The sequence below is a fragment of the Chenopodium quinoa genome, unplaced genomic scaffold, assembly GCF_001683475.1.
Source record: "Chenopodium quinoa cultivar QQ74 unplaced genomic scaffold, ASM168347v1, whole genome shotgun sequence".
NCBI classification, from domain to species: domain Eukaryota; kingdom Viridiplantae; phylum Streptophyta; class Magnoliopsida; order Caryophyllales; family Amaranthaceae; genus Chenopodium; species Chenopodium quinoa.
Window position 1 is genome coordinate 3,163,152 of NW_018745684.1, and position 23,574 is coordinate 3,186,725.

Genomic DNA, 23,574 nt, shown 5'->3' on the forward strand with positions numbered 1-23,574 from the left:
AATAAGATAGTTTTGGGTGCCAAGTAGGATTCTCAAACCCCTTTGGAAATCCAGGGAACATTTCAATGCATAACCTTACTAGGTCCAAAAATATTCTCCCGAGCCAAAATATGAAAGCTAATACCCAAAATTGGACCAATTGCGGTAGTATCCAAAAACTCAAATGATGGCAGAGGATGCATTCAAGGGTCATATAATGTTATTTGGAACCGATATGGCTACTAGTCGATCACATAAAGTCATGTGGTTCAGTTAATGAAGGGAATTAAGTATGTATTTAGTCAGTTGAATCAATAGTTTAAAGCCAAATTGGATGGTTCTAACCATTTAAATGACCTTCTAGGGTCACGTGGGGTTTGCAGGAAGCACCACAACCTCTTTTTTTTTATTTGGGTCCAGAAAAGTTGAATATTATCAAAAATTGAAGGCTATAATCTACGCTTTTGGACCAATTTTGTGATTTTTTTTTTTTTTTTCCAAAATTGAAGTGTGGGGGTGTCTCTAGAGGTCATAAAAGTTGGTTTGGAATCATAATAAGGTTACTATTGGGTCTATAAAAGTATTAAGTCTCAAGCATGAGTTTGATTATTGAGAGTAACGCCATGGCTTGTCTTAGGGCCAAAGCAAAGCAACGCAAGGCCTAGACAAGGCAAGGAATCTTAAGACATGATAACGAGGAGTGGGCCAATGCATAAATGAGATGGTTCCAGACACTATGCAAACCTTCTAGGGAACCCTTTTTGTCCTATTCTCAACCATACAAAAGCTCCATTTGTCCACCTGAGGATCCATACATATGATTCTTCTAAACCATTGATGTTCAGACCTTATTTAACCCTCCTAGATCGCAGTAATTGGTTTTAATCAACTCCCATTTTGACTTTAGGAGCCCTAACAAAACAATTCTCCAAAATCATCACTATGGCCCAACCTGCGTCAAAGAAACAAGGATGAAGTTCTGGAACTGTACATCCCTGTCTACTTGAAGTCAAGAACATGTAACATAGGTCAGGCCGCCATCAACCCCATCTTTCACAAGAAACGGGGACGAGTAGGGAAAATTTGACTCAGTTTTCCGGTCAAACATAACTTAGCTCCCATGGAAAAGAACCACCGTTACAGGACTTAGTTAGGAGTCCGTTTTCCTGCTCGTTTTGCACCAGCATATGTGTTGGGGTTATAAGAAAAAGAACTTCCTTAACTACACGGAAAGCACCTGGCTTTACATGGCTATATGATTACAATGGAAACATGTTTATTAGTAATACAAAATGTTATGCAGAACAATTTTCACAGACCAATAATCCATTACTGAGTTCTATCAAATATTAGCACTTAAAGCTCATACATGACTAGTTTCCAAGAGAAACAATGGACCAGATATTGTAACACCATGAACCTCCATTTTTTTGGAATTTGCTTTTTCATTAATTTGCTCAATATGCTACAAATAATTTCAAAAACCTAGGGCAAAAGCTGTAATCAATACAAGTCAACCATAAAACTTTGGATTACAAAACATGAAAATTGGCGTTCTCGTTGCTTTACAAACATTTCTGTTCTGTCATGCCTTGCTAAGGTCAATCCCTGCCTTCTTAGCAACAGCGTCCAGTCCATTTTTCTCTATGGTCTTCAAAGCCTTGGTAGATAACCTAAGTTTGACAAACCTTTTACCAGCTTCCCACCAGACTCTCTTGTATTGCAGGTTCACAAACTGCAATCTCTTTGTTTTGTGGTTTGAGTGAGAAACCCTATTTGCCTTGTTTGATTTCTTCCCAGTGAATGGACATACTCGGCCTGATAAGCAATCACCTCATAAACTTAATAACCTCAATTTTGGTACAAGAAGTGTCACAAATATTAGATACTTCAAAATTCAACAGCCAATATAAAGATAAAATGACATTGTAGCCGGGATAGAATAAGCAGTAGATCTTTGATCAACAATTGTTCAGCTTCATACCATACAGTTTCAAGGACTCAATATCACCAACTCTGCCACAGCTACTTACGGTCAGCTTAGTTGGCGACAATGAATGATTGTAATAATAATACATATACTTTTTGTATATGTAACTTTGTTAAGATAAGTTCCACCTCAATGCCCATAGTAATGCAATTCATGAAGAGAAAGGTATACCTTGGGGTGGAGTAATACTATGGACATTGGCATAACACTTAGATAGTTTACTTGAGAAGGAGGCTTGGCTCAGTTGGCCAAGTCTCTCAAATTCCAGGTGAGAGACCTGGGTTTGAAAAAAAACTTAGATAGTTTACTTACAAAATTATATATAATTTTATTATCATTTCCACCAACTATTGCCTTGCACCAAACTGGCCATTGATGCTTTAGCTTTCCATGGTAACAGATTTCAGACATGGCAGAACAATAACATTTTGTAATTTATGACCAATTTTGCGAGAGATTAGGAAAAACGAATGGAGTAGTGTCATAGGCTACACAAATCAAATTCTGAAAGAAAAAGTTACCATAACTATTTTAGACATTCGTCTCCATTTCTCCAATATCAAAATTCTACTGTGTGAAATGCATCAGCAAAGATTACTATATCAATTAGCGACTCGAGCAATCGAAGGGAGCATGGGAAGATGTAGAGCAAGAGAATTTTTATTTCTTAGCTAAAACCCACTACTTCCTCCCACTCCTTCCTAGTATCCTAAGGCAGCTAAATTTCAATTGACATCATCCATTACAAAGTTCTACTAGCAAAGATGTAACAGGTTCCATACTGTTCATTCAACAACACTGCTGAAACTCGAAAGATAACAATGCCTTTCCTCTTGTTCTCCAATACAACAATACTGAAACAGATAACGACGATACAACAACACTCAAGCAGATAACGTCTATACAACAATATGATGTAATCCAAACATAACTTATGTGCAAAACATTTATCACAATCTGATGGTAAAGCTAAAGTTATGGTACAGCAATAGCATCAGTCCATGATCAAAAACATGCTCAACCAACAATAATTGGCGAAAACCAAGAGCGCCCCACCTTCACTTGAGCTAGTTAATGCAGCCTTCACCAAAAACTTCTTAACTTACAGAAATAATATCCTTAAATTCCATCCTTTTACAGCAAAAATTGAAGATAATATTCTTAATTTCAGCTCAATTTTGCAGCAAATTAACAAATACTAAATATTCTACAAGTATAACAGCAGACACTAAAATCGCAGAAAATGCAACATATTGGCACACAAATTAACCAGAAACCCTCCGAAAAAAACAAAACAAAAAAAAAAGCAACAAAACTCAGAAAAATTGAAAACCCACAAAGATAAAGCCATAACTAATCCAAAAAACAGAGAAGTTATTACAAATTGAGAAAAGGGGAAAAGAGTTCTTACGAGCAACAGGCTGAAGCGAAGGTTTGAATGGAGCAGAAATGGGTTTGTTAATGGTGGTGAGAAATGGAGATTGAGAAATTTGAATTCCAGTGAATTGGGAAGTGAGAAACCCTAGCTCAGAAACAGTTGGTTTGGGTTTCAATGAGCATGAGAATTGCGGTTTGCGGAAGCACACATTGGTTGGGTTGCTTATCAACATTGCTGAAGCTGCTGCCATTTTTCTCTCTCCTGTTAAACTTTCAGTGTCTCGTTATCTGTTTTTAGAAGGTTGGAAATTGAGATAGGTGGATGATGTGGAACTGTAAAACTGCTCTGTTTCGGTCGTTGTAATACTCTCCTCATTTTTAAATACTTGCCACACTTGCGTTTTTTGGCCTCTAAATACTATGTAATTTACATAACTGGCACTAATTTATACTAACCCCATTAATTTCTTATTGTCTCCTTGTACAAACAATTAAAAATAAAATTCATATGCATAATAATTTAGTCACTTTACAAATATTTCCCACTAGTATTTCATAAATTACTCGAAACACAAGTGTTACAAATATTTAACGACAAAGGGCGTAGATAAATCCATGGATTTACCAGATTGGTATATAAAATTTCTATTTTATAATATCATGTTATATAACATTAAGAGTGACTTTGTAGTTTTGTACCCCTAAAGAACATTGTATCATTGTAACATGTCTAGATTGTCTACCTCCTCTTCCCTCTTTTTTCACATAGATCACCTTCCTCCTTATTGTTCTTCAAATTACCTCCACTTTCTCCTTTTCCTCTAATGAACTACTTTCGCTTTCTTTAGATTGCGTTTACACCCATATCCCACCTTGCAATCGATGCAAAACTACCACCATTAGGTTGGGGCATATACTTCCTTTAAAGAGATGAAGAAAGTTCACAAGAGGGATCAAGGAAGAAGAAAATACTCCATTAACAAAGGAGTAAGCAAGAGAGAGTTTACAGGAGATTAAGGAAGAAGAAAATACTCCACTAACGAAGAGAAAGCAAAAAAAAAATAATCTTTTGACTACGCTTGCAAATTTCCCTTCAAAATTTGATCAATATAGACATTGAACAATACTTGTCCAGGAATTCAATTTCAGCAAAGAACAAGCTCACCTGTTAGCCACTTTCACTTTCATCATAAAATTGCTCCTACAGAAACTGAGTAGCAAACACTCATTCCACAAAGAAAGGGAAAGGAGCAAATGACTACTAAAGAGGACAGTAAAATTATCAATACACTAAATTTGTCATAACTAGTACTTGTATATGAGAGCACCAGGAATCCATTGTTGGTATACAGGTTAATGAGTACGCGAATTTGTTAACAGCATTGGCAAAAATTATATGAGCACATTGCTGAAACATGAATGCTCATGATAATGGCCATACATCCTAAAAGCCTGTTCTGTTCGTAAAAGGGCAATTTCTTCAGAAGCTCTTTCTGGAGGGTTGGTGGACAAAGATCAATACAGGGAATTTCAGAACGATCCCTGAACCATACTGCATGCTGAGAACAGAATAGATGACAGAAGCCTCACAATTTCAAATACAAAATTCTCCTGCTGATGCCCTTACTTAAGACTACAATTCTACCATCCTGTATATTGAACCATATTTTCATTTTGGAAACCTTTCTCGGTAGGCCTTCAGCGATACATATTCCACTGTCACGATACGGTCATCAAAAGCACGCCCATGCAAACAATGTGCTGCCATACATGTAGCTTCTGTCCTCTTAAACTCCACCAGGACACAACCATCCTCAAACAAGTTATTACTCCTATCACAAGAATTTTCATTTGTTAGACCTTCAGTAGCTCCTGGAATGGTAGGCAAGGGTACAGCTTCTAGTGTGTCATTATTTTTGTCCAACTCTAGTACAGCTTCTAGCATGTCACTATTTTTGTCCAACTCTGGTACATCTTCAGCACACAGAGTTTCACTATTCCCTGATTTCTCAATAACCATACTCCCATCTGCATTTAACTCAGCAGATACACCACTCTCCTGGATGGACTCTTGATGGTTCCCCTTAGAATCATCGACTCTTTCCATGTCATCAATAGTAGAAGCACCAATCACAGCAGCTTCTTGTGGGTCATTATCAGCTTTGTCATCAGAATTTTGCAAATTTTTGTCATCTTCTTTTGATTCTTCAACAGTTCTTACTTCAGCAGCTCCTTCAAGATCTGGGTTAGTAGTTGCAGGGTCTAGTTCATGCTTATCACCTAAAACACCATCCATTGCATGATTTTCTTTGAAATTGGTTGGAGCTTCTTCATTACTGCCATCCCTGTCATCATGGTCAACAGAAAATTCTATTGGATCCACATTCAAATGGTGATCTCTTCTTTCTTCTGGAGGCTGAATAGTATTCACATTAAATGCAACCTCTTTTGCTTCTGAAATGGCAGTATTTGTGTAGCAACCTTTTACGACATTAATGGACACAACACAGCCAAACCTGTAATGATTATATACTACTCCGTATTAGATATGTAGAAGTGTTGCACAACATAAGAAATGAAGGATCAACGTAGCATGTACTTTCATTCCAATCCAACTACCTGATTCAACCCTTGAAAAATATGATCACACAAAAGTAGAACATTTTAATACCAAAATTAGGCAGAACACAGGAAAGCGGGTATCTTAATGCATGACTGAACTAGTGTGTATCCTCGTGTTCAAACACAGACAACCAAGAATCAAATTAGAAGAGTGTAAACTCAGATCTGTACCTGGAACATTCTAATCGTACATCCTCTACAATTTCTTCCAAGTCTGTTTCAGATAGCGAATCCATGATCTTCTGATCAAGCTATGGAATAATATGAGAGAAAAGAATGACCATCAGAAGATTGAACACTTACCAAAATACAAGGTTTGTCGAATAAATAGTCAAGTCGAAAGACATAGCTCACCACATTGCTAAGCTTGAGGACCTCTGTTGGCATCTCAAGAAGGGGTTTCACATGCTCGGGTATTCCATAAAATGGGGGCATTCCTGAGCTTTCCTGGAAAAACATCAACATGTCTTCATCAACCAACAAGGCATGAGCCCTAAAGAGTATATATATGAATGCAGATAAAAAAATTTAGCTCAATGTCAAGACAATTTAAGCAATCTAAAGTAGTACAGTGTACACATTTTATACCACTGATTCTGTGTTTGGAACAGCTTGGGCTACGGTCAGAACTCTACCGCCTAACCTCATGCCATTCAGGCCAGCACAAGCTTTCAACGTGACAGACTGGTCTGTATACTGCAATAAACAAAAAGTAAAATGACTATAAGTGCATATTTTCACATTCAACTAGAGAGGGCATTTGAGCATTAATGGTGTAGCCTGCTGGTATAAATCACAGGAAACGGATATAGATGAACCTGCCTTCCAAACTAAAGACACCCAGCAAAAGAAGTTTCGTACAAAGCCATATTTCTCATGCCAAAACCATCTACAAAAAATTTGCAGATTCAAAAAGAGGGGGGGGGGGGGGGGGGAAGACACCCCTAACACAAGACCTGCGTCAAAGCAACAGGTGACAGGGCAAAGCTTGCAACGAATTATACTATATTAATGAATCCTTCAATGTAATTTCAGGCAATAGATGTGCAACACTGAACTCCAATTTCCCACCACAGCAAGTCAACAACCCGCCGAAAAAAGTTCCCTCTTCACCATCCACTCTCTAAACATATAATAGACCCCAAACATACAAGGAAATTGAAAATTCAAGTGATAAATCAACAAGTGTCCTGCAATACTATATTCTATCTCCTTATAAGGTCATGAACAACAAGGTTAAACAAATAAAAAATAATAAATAAAATAAAAAAGGCAGTCAGTCAATTACTAAAGAGTGAGCAACTTCCAACACAAACAAGGAATACCTCTAAGAAAGCACATGGTTCTTTGAGATCCGGATTGACTTCAAAACGGTATGCCTTTAACGTTCCAAAGGCACTAACAATCTCCACAATCTGAGAAGAAATTATTAAGCTTATAAGTCCAGATCCTGGAGACAATTGACTTCTGAAAACAAGTATAAAGATACAGCACCAGGCCAATGCTGGAGCTCATTACCATTTCAGAAGAAAGATCTTCAGCAATTCCACCAACAAAGATCTGCAGTACCATAACCAAAGATAAGTATACTGAGTAAACAGATTGAAAATAAAAATCACAACCCAATATTAATCCTGCTGCAACAAAACAGGAGAAATATATATATACACACAGTGTTACAACTAACTATTTAATGACTAACAGAGAGGCTGTTTCAATAAAAAAAAAGCATACAGAACAGGAAAGAGGAAACTACAACAGATGCATAAATAGCCAAAGAACAATCGATAACTTTTATGAGGAATAAAGCATGCTTCTATTTACTTTGTAAGACTTGAAGCATAAAAATCAGTAGTAATGTACAAAGTAATAGAAACATTTTACTAATTTCAGGCTATTCATATCACAAAAAGTTTCTATTACTTAAAAGAAATAATAACAATAATAGTACTAATGCAACTTCTACTACACTATTATTAATATTAAACGCCTGAGCAAACATAATATACACTAAAAGAGCAATTAAATATAGCATAAAAGAATCACAAGCAAAATCTCCAATGTAAATTCAGATGGATGTTTGTGATCTCCCATATATATATCACAAATTCGAAAAGGCATCTTAGTTTATAGTCAAAGTACCACTGAAAAACATGGATCACTTATATAGTCCAGCAAGAAAGGCATTCACAAAATACCAAGCAAAAAATCTTGCCTGTGCAAGGGCAATTAGCTTTTTCAATTTTGTATTAGCTTATGTCATCATCAGATTATGAGAATAAGGAAGTAGCATGTTAACAACCTAATGATAAGAATTTTTTTGTCAATATCTTCTCTAGAAAGAAGCATTTAACTTCATCTGCAACTGTCCTTTCCTTCACAATCATGCAAACAAATGGGCGGATGTTTTACTCCCCTAAGTAATCCACAAAGTGGCAGATACACCAGCAAGTTACCTCCAATATCATTCAAATAAACAATTGCCAATAGTATAAATATAAGAATACAGATCTAATGACCAGTTGTGAGTTTGAAAAAAAAGAAGGCTTTATCAAGCTTCATACATCTCAGATGGAAATAAAAGCTTGAATTTTTTTTTCAAGGTTCAATTTTCAAACCTAACTTTGAGAGATATTTCCACACAGCCAAATCATTCAAATTCCATCTCAGATGTGTCATCATCCAGGAGTAATGCAACACCATTATAAGAATGCCTTCTCAGAACCCAAAAAATAAAAAATGTCAAAGACTAATCGGTCTTGTACCTCCAAAGCAACAAGAAGTGGCTAATAGAAACGCACTGATAAATAGAAGAAAAAACAAAGGATGAAAACAGATTACACTACCAAAATGCCGTCACATGCATTACCTTGTGTGGAGAATCTTGCACAAAATCACTTATGACCTGAATACCAACTTCACTGATTGAATTGCCTCTGATTGAATTGTCTCGGATTGAATCACCTCTTATCAAATTGGCTCCAGCTTTTGATTTCTCTGAAGATCCACTCTGCATGAAAATAGCAACTGTCTGAAAACCTGCTTCATGAATGATAACCAAAATATACCTCAGAAATTGCAAAAGTAGTAGAGCCACTTCATCTTAAAATACAAAATTTCACCAAGAAGCCCCAAAATGAGTTCAGAAAAATAACATGGTTCTGGAACCCTCTTTTTCTTCCATTGGATCTGTTACCCAGCACGCAATGACAACATACGTAAAAACATTTTGAGTAAGACAAGGACGAGTAACAGAACCAAAAGTTACATGGAAAAATAACAACACTCCCATCATGGACCTACTGCAGACAAGACTTATCAGCTGAAAAAGCATAGTTCTGCTGTGTCATATGCTCATTTCACAATTCAGAAAGATTGGCCAAATATGGATAAAAACATACATAATATCAATATATCCATTATCCAAGCAAAACTGCATATTCTGAACTGCTAGAGCATGGAAATCTTAGTAAAACATCTAATATCTGGTCAACAGCTGCAGGTAAGAGATGCCAATGTACATTCCAGTATTCCACAAATTATAATGGATGAATCTAAGATTATTATCGAGTCTAAAGAGTTCTTTTTTTATTGACTCATATCATCATCTTGTCATGAACTAATGATAGATGGATAACTAACAGTAGATGGTGGAAAAAAGGCATGACTGCAACTAAGCTATCACAATTATTTAAGTGCTTGGAAGCAGGCTCCAATTTAGGCAAGTTTTTCACTTTATATAAAATAGAATAGCATCAACTTAGGAAAATAATGTAAGTAATGTGACACGCCATGGAAGAAGGAGCAGGATATTGGACCACAAAACAGGAGTATTCTTGCTCAAAGTTGTGCAAGGAGTTATTGGAAACCGTAAAAGAAACATATGACACCAAGGCAGTAAGTAACTTAAATGAAATAAATTATAACAGGTCAGAGCAATTGGAACAATCAATCCACTGTTACGTCATGCAGCTAAAGTATTCTTCACGATAGCTAAAACATAAAACTAAATCAACCAAACAAGAGTAAGATAAAAATGCACCCCAACTAATACGCAATGCCTTTTAACATCTTACCCCCCTTACCCTGCCCTTAATCCACTTTTTTTTCTTACACACACCCACTTTCTATCCCCTCTATCTATTTTTATCCACGATTTTCTTATCGAATTAAATAATTCTTTTATATCAAAATATTCACCTGAGAAGATTAGACTAAACATTTGAAAAACTAAATTTAAAACAAAGTTCTATATAGTCGGTGAAGGTCAAAACAACTTATGAAAACCAGTCAAAAAAAAAGAGAAAAAAGAAAAAAAAGGAGAGAGAGAGAGCCTCCAAGGCATTTAGTCCAGAGCCTCTCTTTTTGTGAATATAAACACAAAGTTATATATAAACTGTATGGATTTTAATTAGTATATTCATCATTTCATTACTCAGAAAAAAATAACAGGTAACTACTTCTACATAAACCAGCTTTCAATGCTGTGGTTATTTTCCTTTTTTTTTTTTTTTTTTTTTTTTAAGATTCTCAATTGGAGGGGTCCTTAATAGGAGGAGAAGATACTTGCAGAAATTGTTACTATCAAATACAAGCTAAGCTTGCGTCAGCCATGAAATAGTAATTCTTGTGTCAGCCACGACCACCAAATGATATGACTCACAATATTGCACGCCTTGAGCATCAAATAAGAATATTAATATTAGTATACCTAATAAAATGGAATAATTATTTCTAAAAGTCCAGTAAGGGGCCCCACAATTTGCTGAACAAAGCTGCAAACATGTCAGACTTGTCAATTGTCACTACATCTGGAGTCTTCTTAATTATGAGTCAGCTTCCTCACCATCCTTTAGATGAAATGGTGAATAACGACACACCCAAGATACAAACCCTATGTGAAAGATTCCAACAAGTAAGTCAGAACATAAGGAACGTAAAATAAGCAATTGTTTGAAGTTACCACAAAGAAAGCATAAAACATTTATGAAAACACTAAAAGCACAATCAGTAGAAACATTGATTTAGAAGCACAATCCATTCTTAAGAAACATGTTGTAATTTTGTTCACATCTACATTCACAAAAACAAAAACAAAAAAAAAAAAAAAAAAAAAAAAAAAACTCAACAGAACATCAGGTACGTCATGGTAATCCATAAAAGGAGTTTATTTTCAAATTTTTGTGATACTCTCAAGATTGTCTGTCAGCATGCCAGCAAGTAAAGTTGGAAAGTCAGATTAATGACCATCAATCCTAATTTTCAAAAAAGCAGCTCTATCCATATTAATCGTTAATATTTTCAGTTGCGAGGAGGGGGTGTTTAATCTCATACTTGACAACAAAAAGTAAAGAAGCATAAGAGTACAAAAGAATCCACAGGAAAAAAAAAAACACCCAAGAAACCTAGTCTTCCCATAGTACTTTTCACAATTATAGTCTTTAGACTTGTTCCAAGCAAAATTGAGAGTCAAGACGCGACTGACCCACCTGAGCAAGAGTGCGCAGCAGTTAACAAACAATAGAATTGAAAATCCACAAGTAGAAGCACAAACAAAAAATATACTTTTTAAAAAATTGCATAGAGACTTAAACACTAAACTGAAGAGGATTAGAAAAAAAAAAGGGAGAATAAAATGAAATTCAAAAGAAGCTAGTCTCAAAGATTCTTCATCACCATTCTGGCACGTCCAATACATGCCCTTTTTAAAAGTTAGGGTCACACTTAATTGATCCTTTTGAATTCCTTATTGGCCTTCTCTCCTTTTTAAAAGCATAGTGCCCAACTGTTCACCTCTCCTAGCTTATCCATTTGCGGCTTTGTTCAGAAGCCAATAGTTTGTCCTTTGCCATGCTCAGCTTCAATTCTCCATCCATCTCATACCCCATACAACCCCCTCAGGCCTCAGCATTTGCAATAGCATTCAGAACAATTAAGAGTGTACACTAGTACAGAATGCTTCAATTAATATAAAGGAATATAATATTGTCACAAGAATCCATATATCAACAACATAACCAGCTTGATTTTGGTTTGTTGTTAGCATCTATATCTATGCCCCAAAATATATATCCAGCGAATCCAAATATGTTAATAGGAGTCACTTATTCTTCAATTAGAACTTCTCATGATTTAAACAATTGCGCTTCACCAAACTTATACTTCTTCAAACCAATAAATATAACAAGATTTTCTAAATCTAGAAGTTCCAGAAAGCATAAAGATTATGGATATGCAAGACATATATGATTGGTAAAACTACTATACTAGTATTTGATGAATTGCATTAAAAAAATACCTTGTTTCTATTTTATTTCTTCCATAAATTATAAATTCAGTTTGAATATTTTACTAAAAGTTCCCAGTCTTCAAGTTTAAAATGATTTTCCTCTAATTTACACTTTTGTCTGAAAGACTTTCGCATTGACATCTAACAATGATTGTACATAAAAGAATTAGAGAGTTCATAATTTACGACGCAAAAGAGTCCAAAATAACTTATTATACTAAACCTTAATGCAACCACTTCTTTCATTAATGAATAACCTCGCTATAAACCATGATAGCTTAAAACACACTAAAGTTATGCCCGCCAATGCAAACCATGATAGCTTAAAAACACACTAAAATTATGCCTTTTATGGGTAGAAATTAGATTACTCCCTACCTCCAAAATTAATAAGCAATCATCTTCCTCATAACTAACAATTAGCCTCTTGCTTATTTGTCTCTTGCGAGATAGAATCATAAAAATCCATACTATTTCCCATAGATAACAATATGCCACTCTAGTCTTTACCCCATATCTGTGGCTCATCAATCTACTTCCATCATAATAGGCTCAACCCTATATACCATCCCCAATTAGCGCTCATCTCCTCCACACAAACAAAAACCCGAATCTTAATATCTTATAGAAAAGTCAAGATAGCCAAATAAACCACTTATATCCTGAGCAGTGTGAGCACTAGTACATCCTGCCTCATCTTTGTTTCCACCCAATCACAATGGTGTTGTTTCAGATTTCTTCTGTGTCTCATCAGTCAACACTCTCAGAAAACATGTCACAAGCCCTTCCTAACTAACAGAACCATGACAATAGCTTCACCAATGATCAATCCCCTGGTTCTCACAAGCCCATTCTTTTAACTTGCAGTATGTCTTTAGTCTTGATAGGATGAAAATAAAATAATTTTTTTTGCATTCAGATCTTTAAATAATTTATGATTAAGTCAAGAACTGCTTTACTTTGCTCCTTTCTTGGTTTGTTTAAAATTCTCAAGATGCTTCCAATTCATATATTCCCACATACTTAACTTTTCAAAATCAATATCATCTATCAAATTTTATGGAGCTCACACATCACCAATCCTATTAACTGATCCCAAAATCTTCTAAAACCCTCTTTTTACCGATTTGCAAGCCACTTCCCATGGTGAATAAATATAATGTAATGAACAAAGTGAAAACAATTTATGTCAATACCATATCTACATGAGATTTTTGGTATACGAAGCCAAAGATGACAAAAACCCAAAAAAGGCACTAAATTAAGAATGACATACATCACTATTACAGCAATGTATTGAAAAATCCAAAGCGCACTAAGGTGTGAGGGGCCTGCTGCACCAACACACAACCTGGGTGTGTTCATCAAATTGAAGCGCACCTTGAGTGTGCCTTTTTGAAGTGAGGCGCACTTTTAAAAAAAAAAAACAGAAATTGCTGGAGTAAAATTAACATTTCGGGACTCAGGGTTTGCTTCTTAATTGTGCTTTGCCTAGCAAAAAAGTGGTGTACCTCATTTTCCTAGCACTGTGCTTCATCATACAATGTGTAACAGGATAACAGTCTTGAGCAATAGTGAGATTTAAAAACTTAGAAGCTTAATAAGACCATAGCGGTTCCCTTGAACTTCTCTCTATATTGTGATAGTTTTCTTGGTCAATATAGACTAAAAATACAATGAAAACTACAGAATACAAATTCCCTAGTTCTGCTAAAAACTTAATACAAAAATACCCCGTACCCCATTAAAAGTACAGAGGAGATATGGGCCAGGATATGATAAATGAACTACCCAGTCACATAGAGAAAACACATTAATATATCAGCAGAGTTCTTACTATCATAGGCGCCAATATAGTACTAAAGCATCGTCTCTCTAGCTAACAGAAAATGATGCCAGTTTAATCTTGCTCAAGTCTAGAATTCAGATAGCGCTAATCTTAAAGGAAAGAAATAAAGGCACTAAAGGGTCAGAGGACCAAGTGGGAAGTTGTACTGACAAATTGACATGTGGTCAGACTGCTGCCTCAAAAAAAAAAAAAAAAAAAGAATAATAATAATAGTAATAAGTTAATAACCAACTAAAATCAACGTCATAACCAAGACTCACAACTCACAAAAGGGGTTAATTTTAATACGGAATGGAAAAAGGACAGTAATTATTGGCAGGATAACACAAAGGAGATAATACTCCAACAATGAGTATACAGAAGCAACAATAGAAACACTCGCAGGAACATAATTTCGTATAGCAGTTATACACCTCACAGCAACAAAGGCAACCACCAAATTTCATTCGGTTATTTCGGCAACTAAGAATCCTAAACTTTTACTGATTCATAAATTGAAAATAATATCAAATCTAGATATAGGGTCAATATATATAACAAATTCTACACATTCAGAAGATAAAATTAAGCAACAAGAGGTCCCGTATACTCAGCAATGCAGTAAGCAAGCATTTAAAACTTCACCATTTTAATCACAGCTTTGTATCTCACTGTATTAGAAAGACAAGCAAACAAAATACGAATGGAATTTAAAAATTATGCTGCAAGTTAGCATAATCTGGCCACATAGTAGAAGTTTATATCATCAACAATCAGCAGAAAATATGTAGAAATAATCTAGGAAAAACAATATACCTCGATCCTAATTTGATTTCTGCTCTGAGGAGAGAAAAGGGTCACATAGGAAGGCAAGGAATAGCAGTTGATTACCTAAGTAACGTGACACATTCAGTAGAAGGATCCAAGACAGAAAAGCTGACAACTCATTTAACGGAAGGAGTAGAATAAGTAGCATTTTCAAACGAGAAATGCAAAAGTGAGATTGTAGTCAATTCTTACTGGCACTTCAACGAAATCTTTAGGACGTCTGATTTTGAGTATGCTCCCAGAGAGAGATCTTCCATCAAAAGACAGCGCTGCAGAGGCGTCTTCAGGAGTAAGGAATTCCACTAATGCTTGCCCCTTTTCCTTGTGAATCTGCAATAAATCAAGCAACACTACTAAGCGTGATTCTATCGCACAAATCCCATATATTAAAGAGTAAGAAAGTGCTGCAGAGAATATGAAATATATATAAGCCACCTACCATGCAGCTAATACATGGACTTGTGCCTCGGATATAATTGGAACCAGAAGAGAGCAGAAGAGAATTGAAACATTCCATAATCTCTTTCTCAGTGGCAGAGCCTGGTATATTATCAATGTAGAGCCTCCTCATAGGTCTGGTGGCTTGTGTTAGTTGAACAGAGTCTATTGAGGCCTGCTTAAATGCAGAGAGACTGTTGGACAAGATTGAAGATATGGGCTTTCCCATGCCTGAAGCAACGGAAAAACCAGCTGCTAACTCAATCATATTAGAAGGCTTGGTTTGAGAAATTAGGTGTGTCCCAGAAGGAACAGCAGTACTGAGATTTATATCTGCTCCGGGTGGAAGATCCCACCCAGCACTTTTTCTTTCAGGTGAATGAATAGGTGAAGGAGTTTTAACAGCAGCTTCACTTTTTCTCTTCCTAGGTGAATAGCCCCCAAGCCCACTTGAAGAGCCACCATGTCGTCGATGATGGCTGCTGGAACCATCAATAGGAATCTTGCTCCGGTCAACATCGGAATGGCATCTAGACCTGTCTCTTTCAGAACGTATAGAAAGCTCACCATGGTCATGCACATGATCTAACACATTTTTCCGTGCCTTAGGTGAGGATGATCTGGACCTCCTAGCTTTGTCCTTTGTACGATCTTGACTTCTAGACCGCCTTCTTTTGGATCTAGTTTCATCATGCTGTGAGCGTGAGAGCTCCACCTTCTCCTTTCTCTCTGAAATCTCAGAGTTGCGCCTACTTCCACTGTCAAGTTTTTTGACAGGATCCTTCATTCTATGTTTTTCATCATCTCCACTTCTATCTCTCCTTTTGCTTTCTCTTTCATATGCTCCTCCATTTCTTTCAATGTTTCTATCCTGTGCAACAGAATCATTATTATGCTTAAGTTCTAGTTTAGACCTACCATCACCCCTAGAATGTTCCTCTATTTTGCTTCTCATGCGACCTTGCCTATCATTTTTAGATTCAGCATCATTCCTCACATCATTTTCATGTCTGTGCTTTGATCTACTCTCCACATCATGCCTCTCCTTGTTCTCACTTTTACTATGCGTATGTTCCGTCCTTGAATTCTTTTCCACAATCTTTTTGGGGCTGGATTCCCGTTGAGGATCTTGTAAATTACTTCTAATATGAGTATGTTCCATCCTAGAACTTTTTTCCACATTCTTTCTTGGGCTAGATTCCCGTCGAGAATCGCGTAAATCACTTCTACTGTGAATATGTTCCGCCCTAGAACTCTTTTCAGCATTCTTTATGGGGCTAGCTCCCCGTTGAGAATCTCGAAAATCACTTTTACTATGGATATGTTCTGTCCTGAAACTCTTTTCCACACTCTTTTTGGGGCTGGATTCCCGTCGAGAATCCCGTAAATCACTTCTGCTATGAGTATGTTCTGTCCTAGAACTCTTTTCCACATTCTTTATGGGGCTAGCTCCCCTTTGAGAATCTCGCAAATCACTTGTACTAAATATATTTACTGTCCTGGACCTCTTTTCAACATTCTTTCTGGGGCTGGATTCCTGTCGAGAATCTCGTAAATCACTTCTGCTATGAGTATGTTCTGTCCTAGAACTTTTTTCCACATTCTTTATGGGGCTAGCTCCCCTTTGAGAATCTCGCAAATCACTTGTACTATATATATGTTCTGTCCTGGACCTCTTTTCAACATTCTTTCTGGGGCTGAATTCCCGTTGAGAATCTTGTAAGTCACTTTTACTATGAGTATGTTCTGCCCTTGAACTCTTTTGCACCTTCTTTCGGGGGCTAACTTCACGTTGAGAATCTCGTGAATTTTTCATGGCAGCACCATTTGTATCCCTGCTCCGACGATCAGGGTTCCTGACAGTTTCTTCATGTCTAGTAGTTTCTGCTTCATGTGCTTCCTCAACAGAACCTTCAACTTCTTTCTTACTTTTTCTTTTAAGCATTATCTCATCATAGCTTAAAGGTCTTGTACGAGCAGATGATTCCTCGCTCGCATCATCAACTGTATGTTCACAAATGATTGCAGATTTTAACCTTCGCCGAGTTGAGCCACTCATCTTGCTCAAATCAACATCATACACTGAAGTTCTTTTACAACAACCGTCAACCTGAAGTATGTAAAATCCTTATCATTAGATATATAATAAGATAATAAAAAGTGATTTTCAACAGCCAATTTAATGCCAGAGAATCAAGTATGACACTCCGCATCTCTAAATAATCATACTATCAGCCAATTCAGCTCTAGTCAATCAAGCAAAACCCACTATCCTAGGAACACCAACAATAACAAAATTTAAAAGCCTACTAAGGAGGACAACATAATGGTTTGGGTCAAATATAATGCCTTCAAACCGTTACAATGCCAGTATGCCACCACCTACATCGGTCTCTTCAGAAGCTCATTTTCTGATAGTCAGCGCACGCGCACGCGCACGCGCCCGCGCGCGCACACACACACACACCAGTTCCTTGTTGCAGAAAGTGTAAATTCCAAATAACCACCATTGTTCAAACTTCAAACATATGCCAACTACGCTGGTTTATACAAGTATATAGCTAAAAAAACGACACCCTTAAATGTGTTACTCTCCCCATCCCATCTTTATTGCAACACTTCCCATTTTAACATGTCCGTGTAAATTGCAACACTTCAGAAAATGGTATGGAGTATGGACCAGTTTTTTATTTTTTATGTTTTTTTTAAATGCTTCTCTTTCTTATGTTAAACCCACTAACATGTAGGGAACTTTCCATCTGCCAAAATGCTACGGTTCGTACCGAACGGAGGGAGTTTCTGCTAGAAAAAATAAGTCAGAAACTACCCTATCCTAATTCCCAAATAAAATTGATGGGGTAGTTTATCATCATTCGCTCACCCAGAATCACTCAAATAAAATAAGTAGATCGCATGCTCCTATTCATTTACCAAATAATCGATATTGCAGCTAATTTAACAAAAGAACAAGCTAAAATCTGAATTCGAAGTGATCGAAAAACCTTTCAGTCAGCTATAACCATACAATCAACAAAAACCCATTCAAGAATTTGCTTTTCTTCTGCATCAAAAATTGAAAACCCTAACCCATTAAATTAACCCACAATTTTAAAATTTACCAACATTCTGCAATTGAAATGTAACATTAATCATAAAAATAAAGAGGCAAATTCAACAAATTATGCACAAATTAGAGCTTAAAGTTAAATAACTGTGAAAAAAAAGTAGAAAAATAATAGGAGAAGCAATATAGAATTTGGAAAAATTTATAGAACTGACCTAGCGGAAAACCGGAAAGGAAAAAGGTACGAATTGGGCGGACGACGGCGAAGAGAGAGAAAAGAGGGGGTGAGTTTTGGGAGTTTAGGAAATGGGGTGTTGTGTACTTGTGTTTATGTGAGATGGATGTTGAGGGTGGGACTTCTTAAATGCGGCATCCTATTAACACCACGTTTGTGACCGGACCTCTATCGGCTTTGGTCTTCGTGTCAAGAGGGCGGGCAATGCGATAGCTTGTCTAATGGTAAAATAAGTTGTACTCCTTCCGTTAATTTTTATTTGCAACTTTGGGGGGTTTTGAGGTTCACGAGGCAAAATTTAAGGGGTAAACATTAGTGGGAGTAAATGAAAGTGATTAAAGTGTTTGGAGAGAGAAAGTTGGCCCACCCACTAGCAATTGAAAGTGATTAAAGTGTTTGGAGAGAGAAAGTTGGCCCACCCACTAGTAAAATTATTAAAATCAGAATTTTTAATTAAGGGTAAATTTGTAATTTTCAGAGTTTTTGTGTACTAAAAATAGAAATAAAATAGAAAGTTGCACATAATTATTAGCGGACTAAAATGGCAAAAGTTGCAAATAAAAATTAACGGAGGGAGTAGACTATTCCCTCATGCTATAGTTATATGCAACCGTTTGTTAAGATACAATCTATACATTACAATTATAAATTAATTACTCCGTACGGAGTATTAGACCATCAATCCATCATCACTCATGGTATAAAAATTTATATCATCTCTCTCTACCACTTTATTACTCCTCCACATCAGCTATACCACAATACAATATACTTTCTCCAAAAATCATCTCACCCATGGTATAAAAAAAGTTTACACTTTCTCTCTCCTATTAATTATACACTTAACTTAGGAGTCGTTTAGTTGGATCATTTGGACTGGGTTGGAATGAAGTTAGAATCCATTCCATCTAGTTTTTTTGTTTGGTTGAGATTTTTAGTAAGGGAATCTCATACCCAAGGGGTTCTAACTCCCCCTCATACCCATGGAATCCCATACCCACCCCTTCTCCTAAGATTCACAATCCATTCTATTAATGAAGGATAGAATTTATTCCAACAATAAATCAAACAACTTTGGACTAATATGGGTTTTAGAATCCATACCTCTCTAGTATGAGATTTGATACCAATCCATTCCAACTTGATGAACCAAACACCCCCTTAATTATGATTATATTTCATTTTATTATTGGAATTTTGGAAATAACTAATTAATATTTGTAAAGTTAATTAAATAAAATAAATAATTTAGGTAGTAAAAAGAGAATTCGAAAAATATACTACCTCCGTTAAATATTAGTTGCAACTTTGAGTATTATTTGTAAGATATAAAATATTCTAGAGTTGCAACTAATATTTAACGGAGGTAGTATAAAAATATATCAAAATGGGTGTCTATGTGTAGGTCTTGAAAAATTATGAATAATGGTAATTTTTTCATAATTTTTTACTTAATAATTTTTTCTTAAAATGCAATTGAAAAAAAAAATAAAAGATATATGATAACCAACCTACATGGCATGACCTGGTTGGTTCATATTTCACGTGGACCAAAGCAAAGTGTTTACCATGGTATATACCATCAAATGGTATAGTTTTATACCACCAAAGTAGTAAAAATTTGCAGAATTTTGATGAATTTTTACACGAGGTATAAAATTATACCACGAATATTGATGCTCTTATATACACCATACTAACATTTATTTTCATATGTTAGTCACAATTTAAGGTCAACATAAGACTTTTGAAAGTAAAAAAGGTAAACATGTTATATCTAGATTTATACGGAGAGAGGATTAGTTTTTAAATCCATCATTTCGAACTATTTGTAGATTTTTAAAAAAAAAATTATAAAAGTAGTTTGCATATATTCATTTACAGAGACAATGTAGTTTTGTGTATTTTTAGTTGATTTACAATATGGAGTTTGAGTGTAAATCTTCAAACATATCATTAATTATGACAAGATTATTCAGGTCTAAATTAATGGTAGGATTAATGTATGTGCTATGTGCTAGCAAGTTTGAGATTAACAACGAATAACATTAACGAAGAGTAAAATACAAGCAAGTAACAAAAACAAGAAAGAGTTTACTGTGGGAACCCGAGTGCTGGGAGAAAACCCACCAATCTACTACGAAGTAACTTGATGATGATACAAGCTCTCAAACCACCATGAAAGTTCACACCTTTTCTTAATTTTCTCTCTTAAATCCTTAGAAGATGAACAATACTAGAGGCTTTTTTTTCTCTCTAAATCTCACATCACGACCTAATCAATGACAATACATGAGTATATATACTGTTAAGCTAAGGAAATAATCCAAGGGACATATAAGACACGTCACCAAAACCTACAAAACTGCACGAAAAATAGAGCTCGAACTCCAGAACTCGGTTGTGCGCGTGCAGGGCCTTTTCCTCTACGTGCGCAGGCTGCTCTAGCTCCTCTCTCGAGTTCCTGCCTACTTTTACGCGCTCGGGCACCCCTTGTGCGCACGCAAAACCTTGATCTACCCTTGCTCATCAACCCTTAGATTTTTAAATGTTCTCGATACCATATCAAATAAATCAAAGTTGATGAAATGCTCTAAAATATAACAGAGTATTTAAAAGGTTCGCGATATAACATTAAGATTTTGAAGATTGTGCTAATGCCAAAATGATTTTATAGGTTATCCATCAGTGTTATTATTATTCAATTCTCACACTTCTAGACAATCATTGAATCATTGCTATACATGTGTTAGTTGCAGGTTTTTGATGTCTTGCTACAAAAGATCTATTCCAACCATTAATCAAATATGTTTATAGAAATTGTTAAGAGGACAAGGAGATGGTAAGTTCGTATGGAGGGTGGAGACCAAACGTAGAATGAGGTGTGGTTACTGATTAGGGGGGTGGAGGGTCTAGCCTCCCTTCTGGCCAAGTATTGGGTAAAAGTCTTTACATACGCAATTATGCATTTAGATAGAATATAATGCTAACTTGCTTGGTAATTTCGTTATATCTTCCATTAAAAATAAAGGTCGCCATTTGTTGAGAGTTAAGCATTGACTAACTCAAATTTCATCACATATTCCATTTCATCTCTAATTCTCTATTTGTAGTTCTCTCTTAGTTGCTCTCTTGTCTCTTACCATCTTATCTTGTTATCTTTGAGACCTCGACTTGTTCTTCATATTCATTTCGATCTTTATTGTTGGTTTAATAAGACCACACCACAATTGTAATGACTTGGATAGAAGAGTGCTAGTCAATCAATGATAATTTATTCCCTTATCTCATTAGTTTCTTATCATTGGCAGATCGTTCGATCAAGTCTACGAGAATTAATATTGGTATAGACGTTTAATATTGTTGTAGATATTGTATCTTTGAATGTCATTATATGATTATATCAAGGCAAATGCGTCCATGTCTGTCAATTGTCCATTACATCTCGAAGTTATACAATTACTTTTGAAACGCATAGTAGTTAATCAACCTGACTAAAAATAAATAATTAAATTCAAATACCCCACTTTATAAATTAGCATTAATAACTCAACAAGAAAAGAAAAGAATGTATCAACTCTACTGACCAACAAATTCACAGAAAAAAAGAAAGAGAGGACAGTTATAGAGGAACATGGTAATATTAGTCCATTTTAATCCAAAGCTATTCATCTATATTAGAAAATTAGATAATACACCCGGGTGCATCATGCTCATGGTGCACCCGGGTAAACAAAAAAAGGCGGAAAGAACATATAGTTTTTGATAAAGAACATACCTATGTTTGACAAAGAACATACCTTTAATATTTTCTTTTGAGTGTGATCAGTGTGTCTTTGAGTAAAATTATATGTTCTTTATATTATAACTTATGTTTGACAAAGAACATACCTTTAATATTTTGGGTTTAATAATACAAAGTATGTTCTTTGAATTTGGCGTGTATGTTCTTTAAGGTCGTAGTGACTCCCAAATTCTATTTTTTATTATCATATGTCATATTTAAATTACTTTTATTATCGTATATTCTTTGAGTTTGATTAGTGTGTTATTTAGGTATTAACTATATGTACTTTACAATATAAATTATGTTCTTTTAACATATGGTATTTTGAAATTTGATATTGAAATCTTAAATTATTTTTAATTGAAAATAATATTAGAGTAAAAAAAAAAAACTAAATTATTATGGGAAGTTGAATTTTTTTTTGGAGAGATAGAAAACTATTTTTTGGGGAAATGATATCTTTGGTAAGGATTTTTTAAGAGGTGATCAACATTGGCATGACTCGCATCCCGACCCGATCCGGCCCGAAATAGGGTGGGTTTGGGCAAACCTAAAAATACATTTTTAGTTAAAACTCGAACCGGGTTCGAAAAAGCCCGAAAACCCGCTACTTTTCTACGAGTTTGGGCACAAGAAATTATGAAATGGTCCGGCCCTACTCGATTTTTTATCACCTCTAAATTTTTCCCGTTAATAATGTGTAATTTTTCAGAAAATTTTATCAAGTCTTTATCTCGTTATTTTTATTATATCTTTATGTTCTTTGGTAATGTATGTTTTTGTCAAATACAAACATGTTCTTTGTCAAATACATGTATGTTCTTTATGAAACACAGGATGTTCTTTCCGCCTTTTTTTTATTTATCCGGGTGTATGATGAGCACTGTACACCCGTGTGTATAAACCACGGATTATTCCTGCTTTGCTGAGAATGGACTTTTTCATTTTTTCCAAAAATAAAATAAAATTAAAAAAAAGGGATCAGACTGACGTGCAAATAATACGAATCAGCAAAGCTAATGCTTCAGATTAAATACGATGGTTTATCATCATTTCCCAACACATAATTTGAAGAAAAAAAAAAAAAAATGTATCATCTCCAATGATCGGAAACCTCATTTGATAATTAGAAGAACA

The 23,574-nt window shown here is 35.4% G+C and overlaps 2 protein-coding genes across 3 annotated transcripts; both read right to left on the minus strand.

Annotated features, from left to right (window-relative positions):
- Nucleotides 1-1,289: 1,289 nt before the first annotated feature.
- On the minus strand, nt 1,290-3,689 carry LOC110717427 (50S ribosomal protein L28, chloroplastic). Its single transcript, XM_021896123.1, has 2 exons — nt 3,381-3,689; nt 1,290-1,797 (listed from the first exon to the last, which is right to left on the minus strand). Exons 1-2 carry the CDS (start codon nt 3,595-3,597, stop codon nt 1,565-1,567), a joined length of 450 nt encoding a protein of 149 aa, XP_021751815.1. The 5' UTR covers nt 3,598-3,689; the 3' UTR covers nt 1,290-1,564.
- A 707-nt stretch (nt 3,690-4,396) lies between these two features.
- Nucleotides 4,397-18,814, minus strand: LOC110717426. Of its 2 annotated transcripts, XM_021896121.1 has the most exons (11): nt 18,631-18,814; nt 15,353-17,461; nt 15,106-15,243; nt 14,902-14,976; nt 8,838-8,978; nt 7,487-7,528; nt 7,294-7,383; nt 6,557-6,664; nt 6,323-6,415; nt 6,140-6,219; nt 4,397-5,862 (listed from the first exon to the last, which is right to left on the minus strand). In XM_021896121.1, the coding sequence occupies exons 2-11, from the start codon at nt 17,408-17,410 to the stop codon at nt 5,016-5,018; spliced, it is 3,672 nt and encodes a 1,223-aa protein (XP_021751813.1). In that variant the 5' UTR covers nt 17,411-17,461; nt 18,631-18,814; the 3' UTR covers nt 4,397-5,015. The 2 variants fall into 2 exon arrangements, with proteins under 2 accessions (XP_021751813.1, XP_021751814.1); XM_021896122.1 differs by lacking the exon at nt 14,902-14,976.
- Between the last annotated feature and the right edge of the window lie 4,760 nt (nt 18,815-23,574).

What these genes read in the sequence shown, in the direction of transcription:
- LOC110717426 (XM_021896121.1), bottom strand. Translation starts at nt 17,410, where the DNA reads ATGAGTGGCTCAACTCGGCGAAGGTTAAAATCTGCAATCATTTGTGAA. An exon ending in TTCCAAACACAGAATCAGTG is followed by an intron (nt 6,416 to 6,556) that starts GTATAAAATGTG and finishes ATGTTTTTCCAG; the next exon opens with GAAAGCTCAGGAATGCCCCC. An exon ending in TCCTCAAGCTTAGCAATGTG is followed by an intron (nt 6,220 to 6,322) that starts GTGAGCTATGTC and finishes ATTATTCCATAG; the next exon opens with CTTGATCAGAAGATCATGGA.
- LOC110717427 (XM_021896123.1), bottom strand. Translation starts at nt 3,597, where the DNA reads ATGGCAGCAGCTTCAGCAATGTTGATAAGCAACCCAACCAATGTGTGC. An exon ending in TTCGCTTCAGCCTGTTGCTC is followed by an intron (nt 1,798 to 3,380) that starts GTAAGAACTCTT and finishes ATTGCTTATCAG; the next exon opens with GCCGAGTATGTCCATTCACT.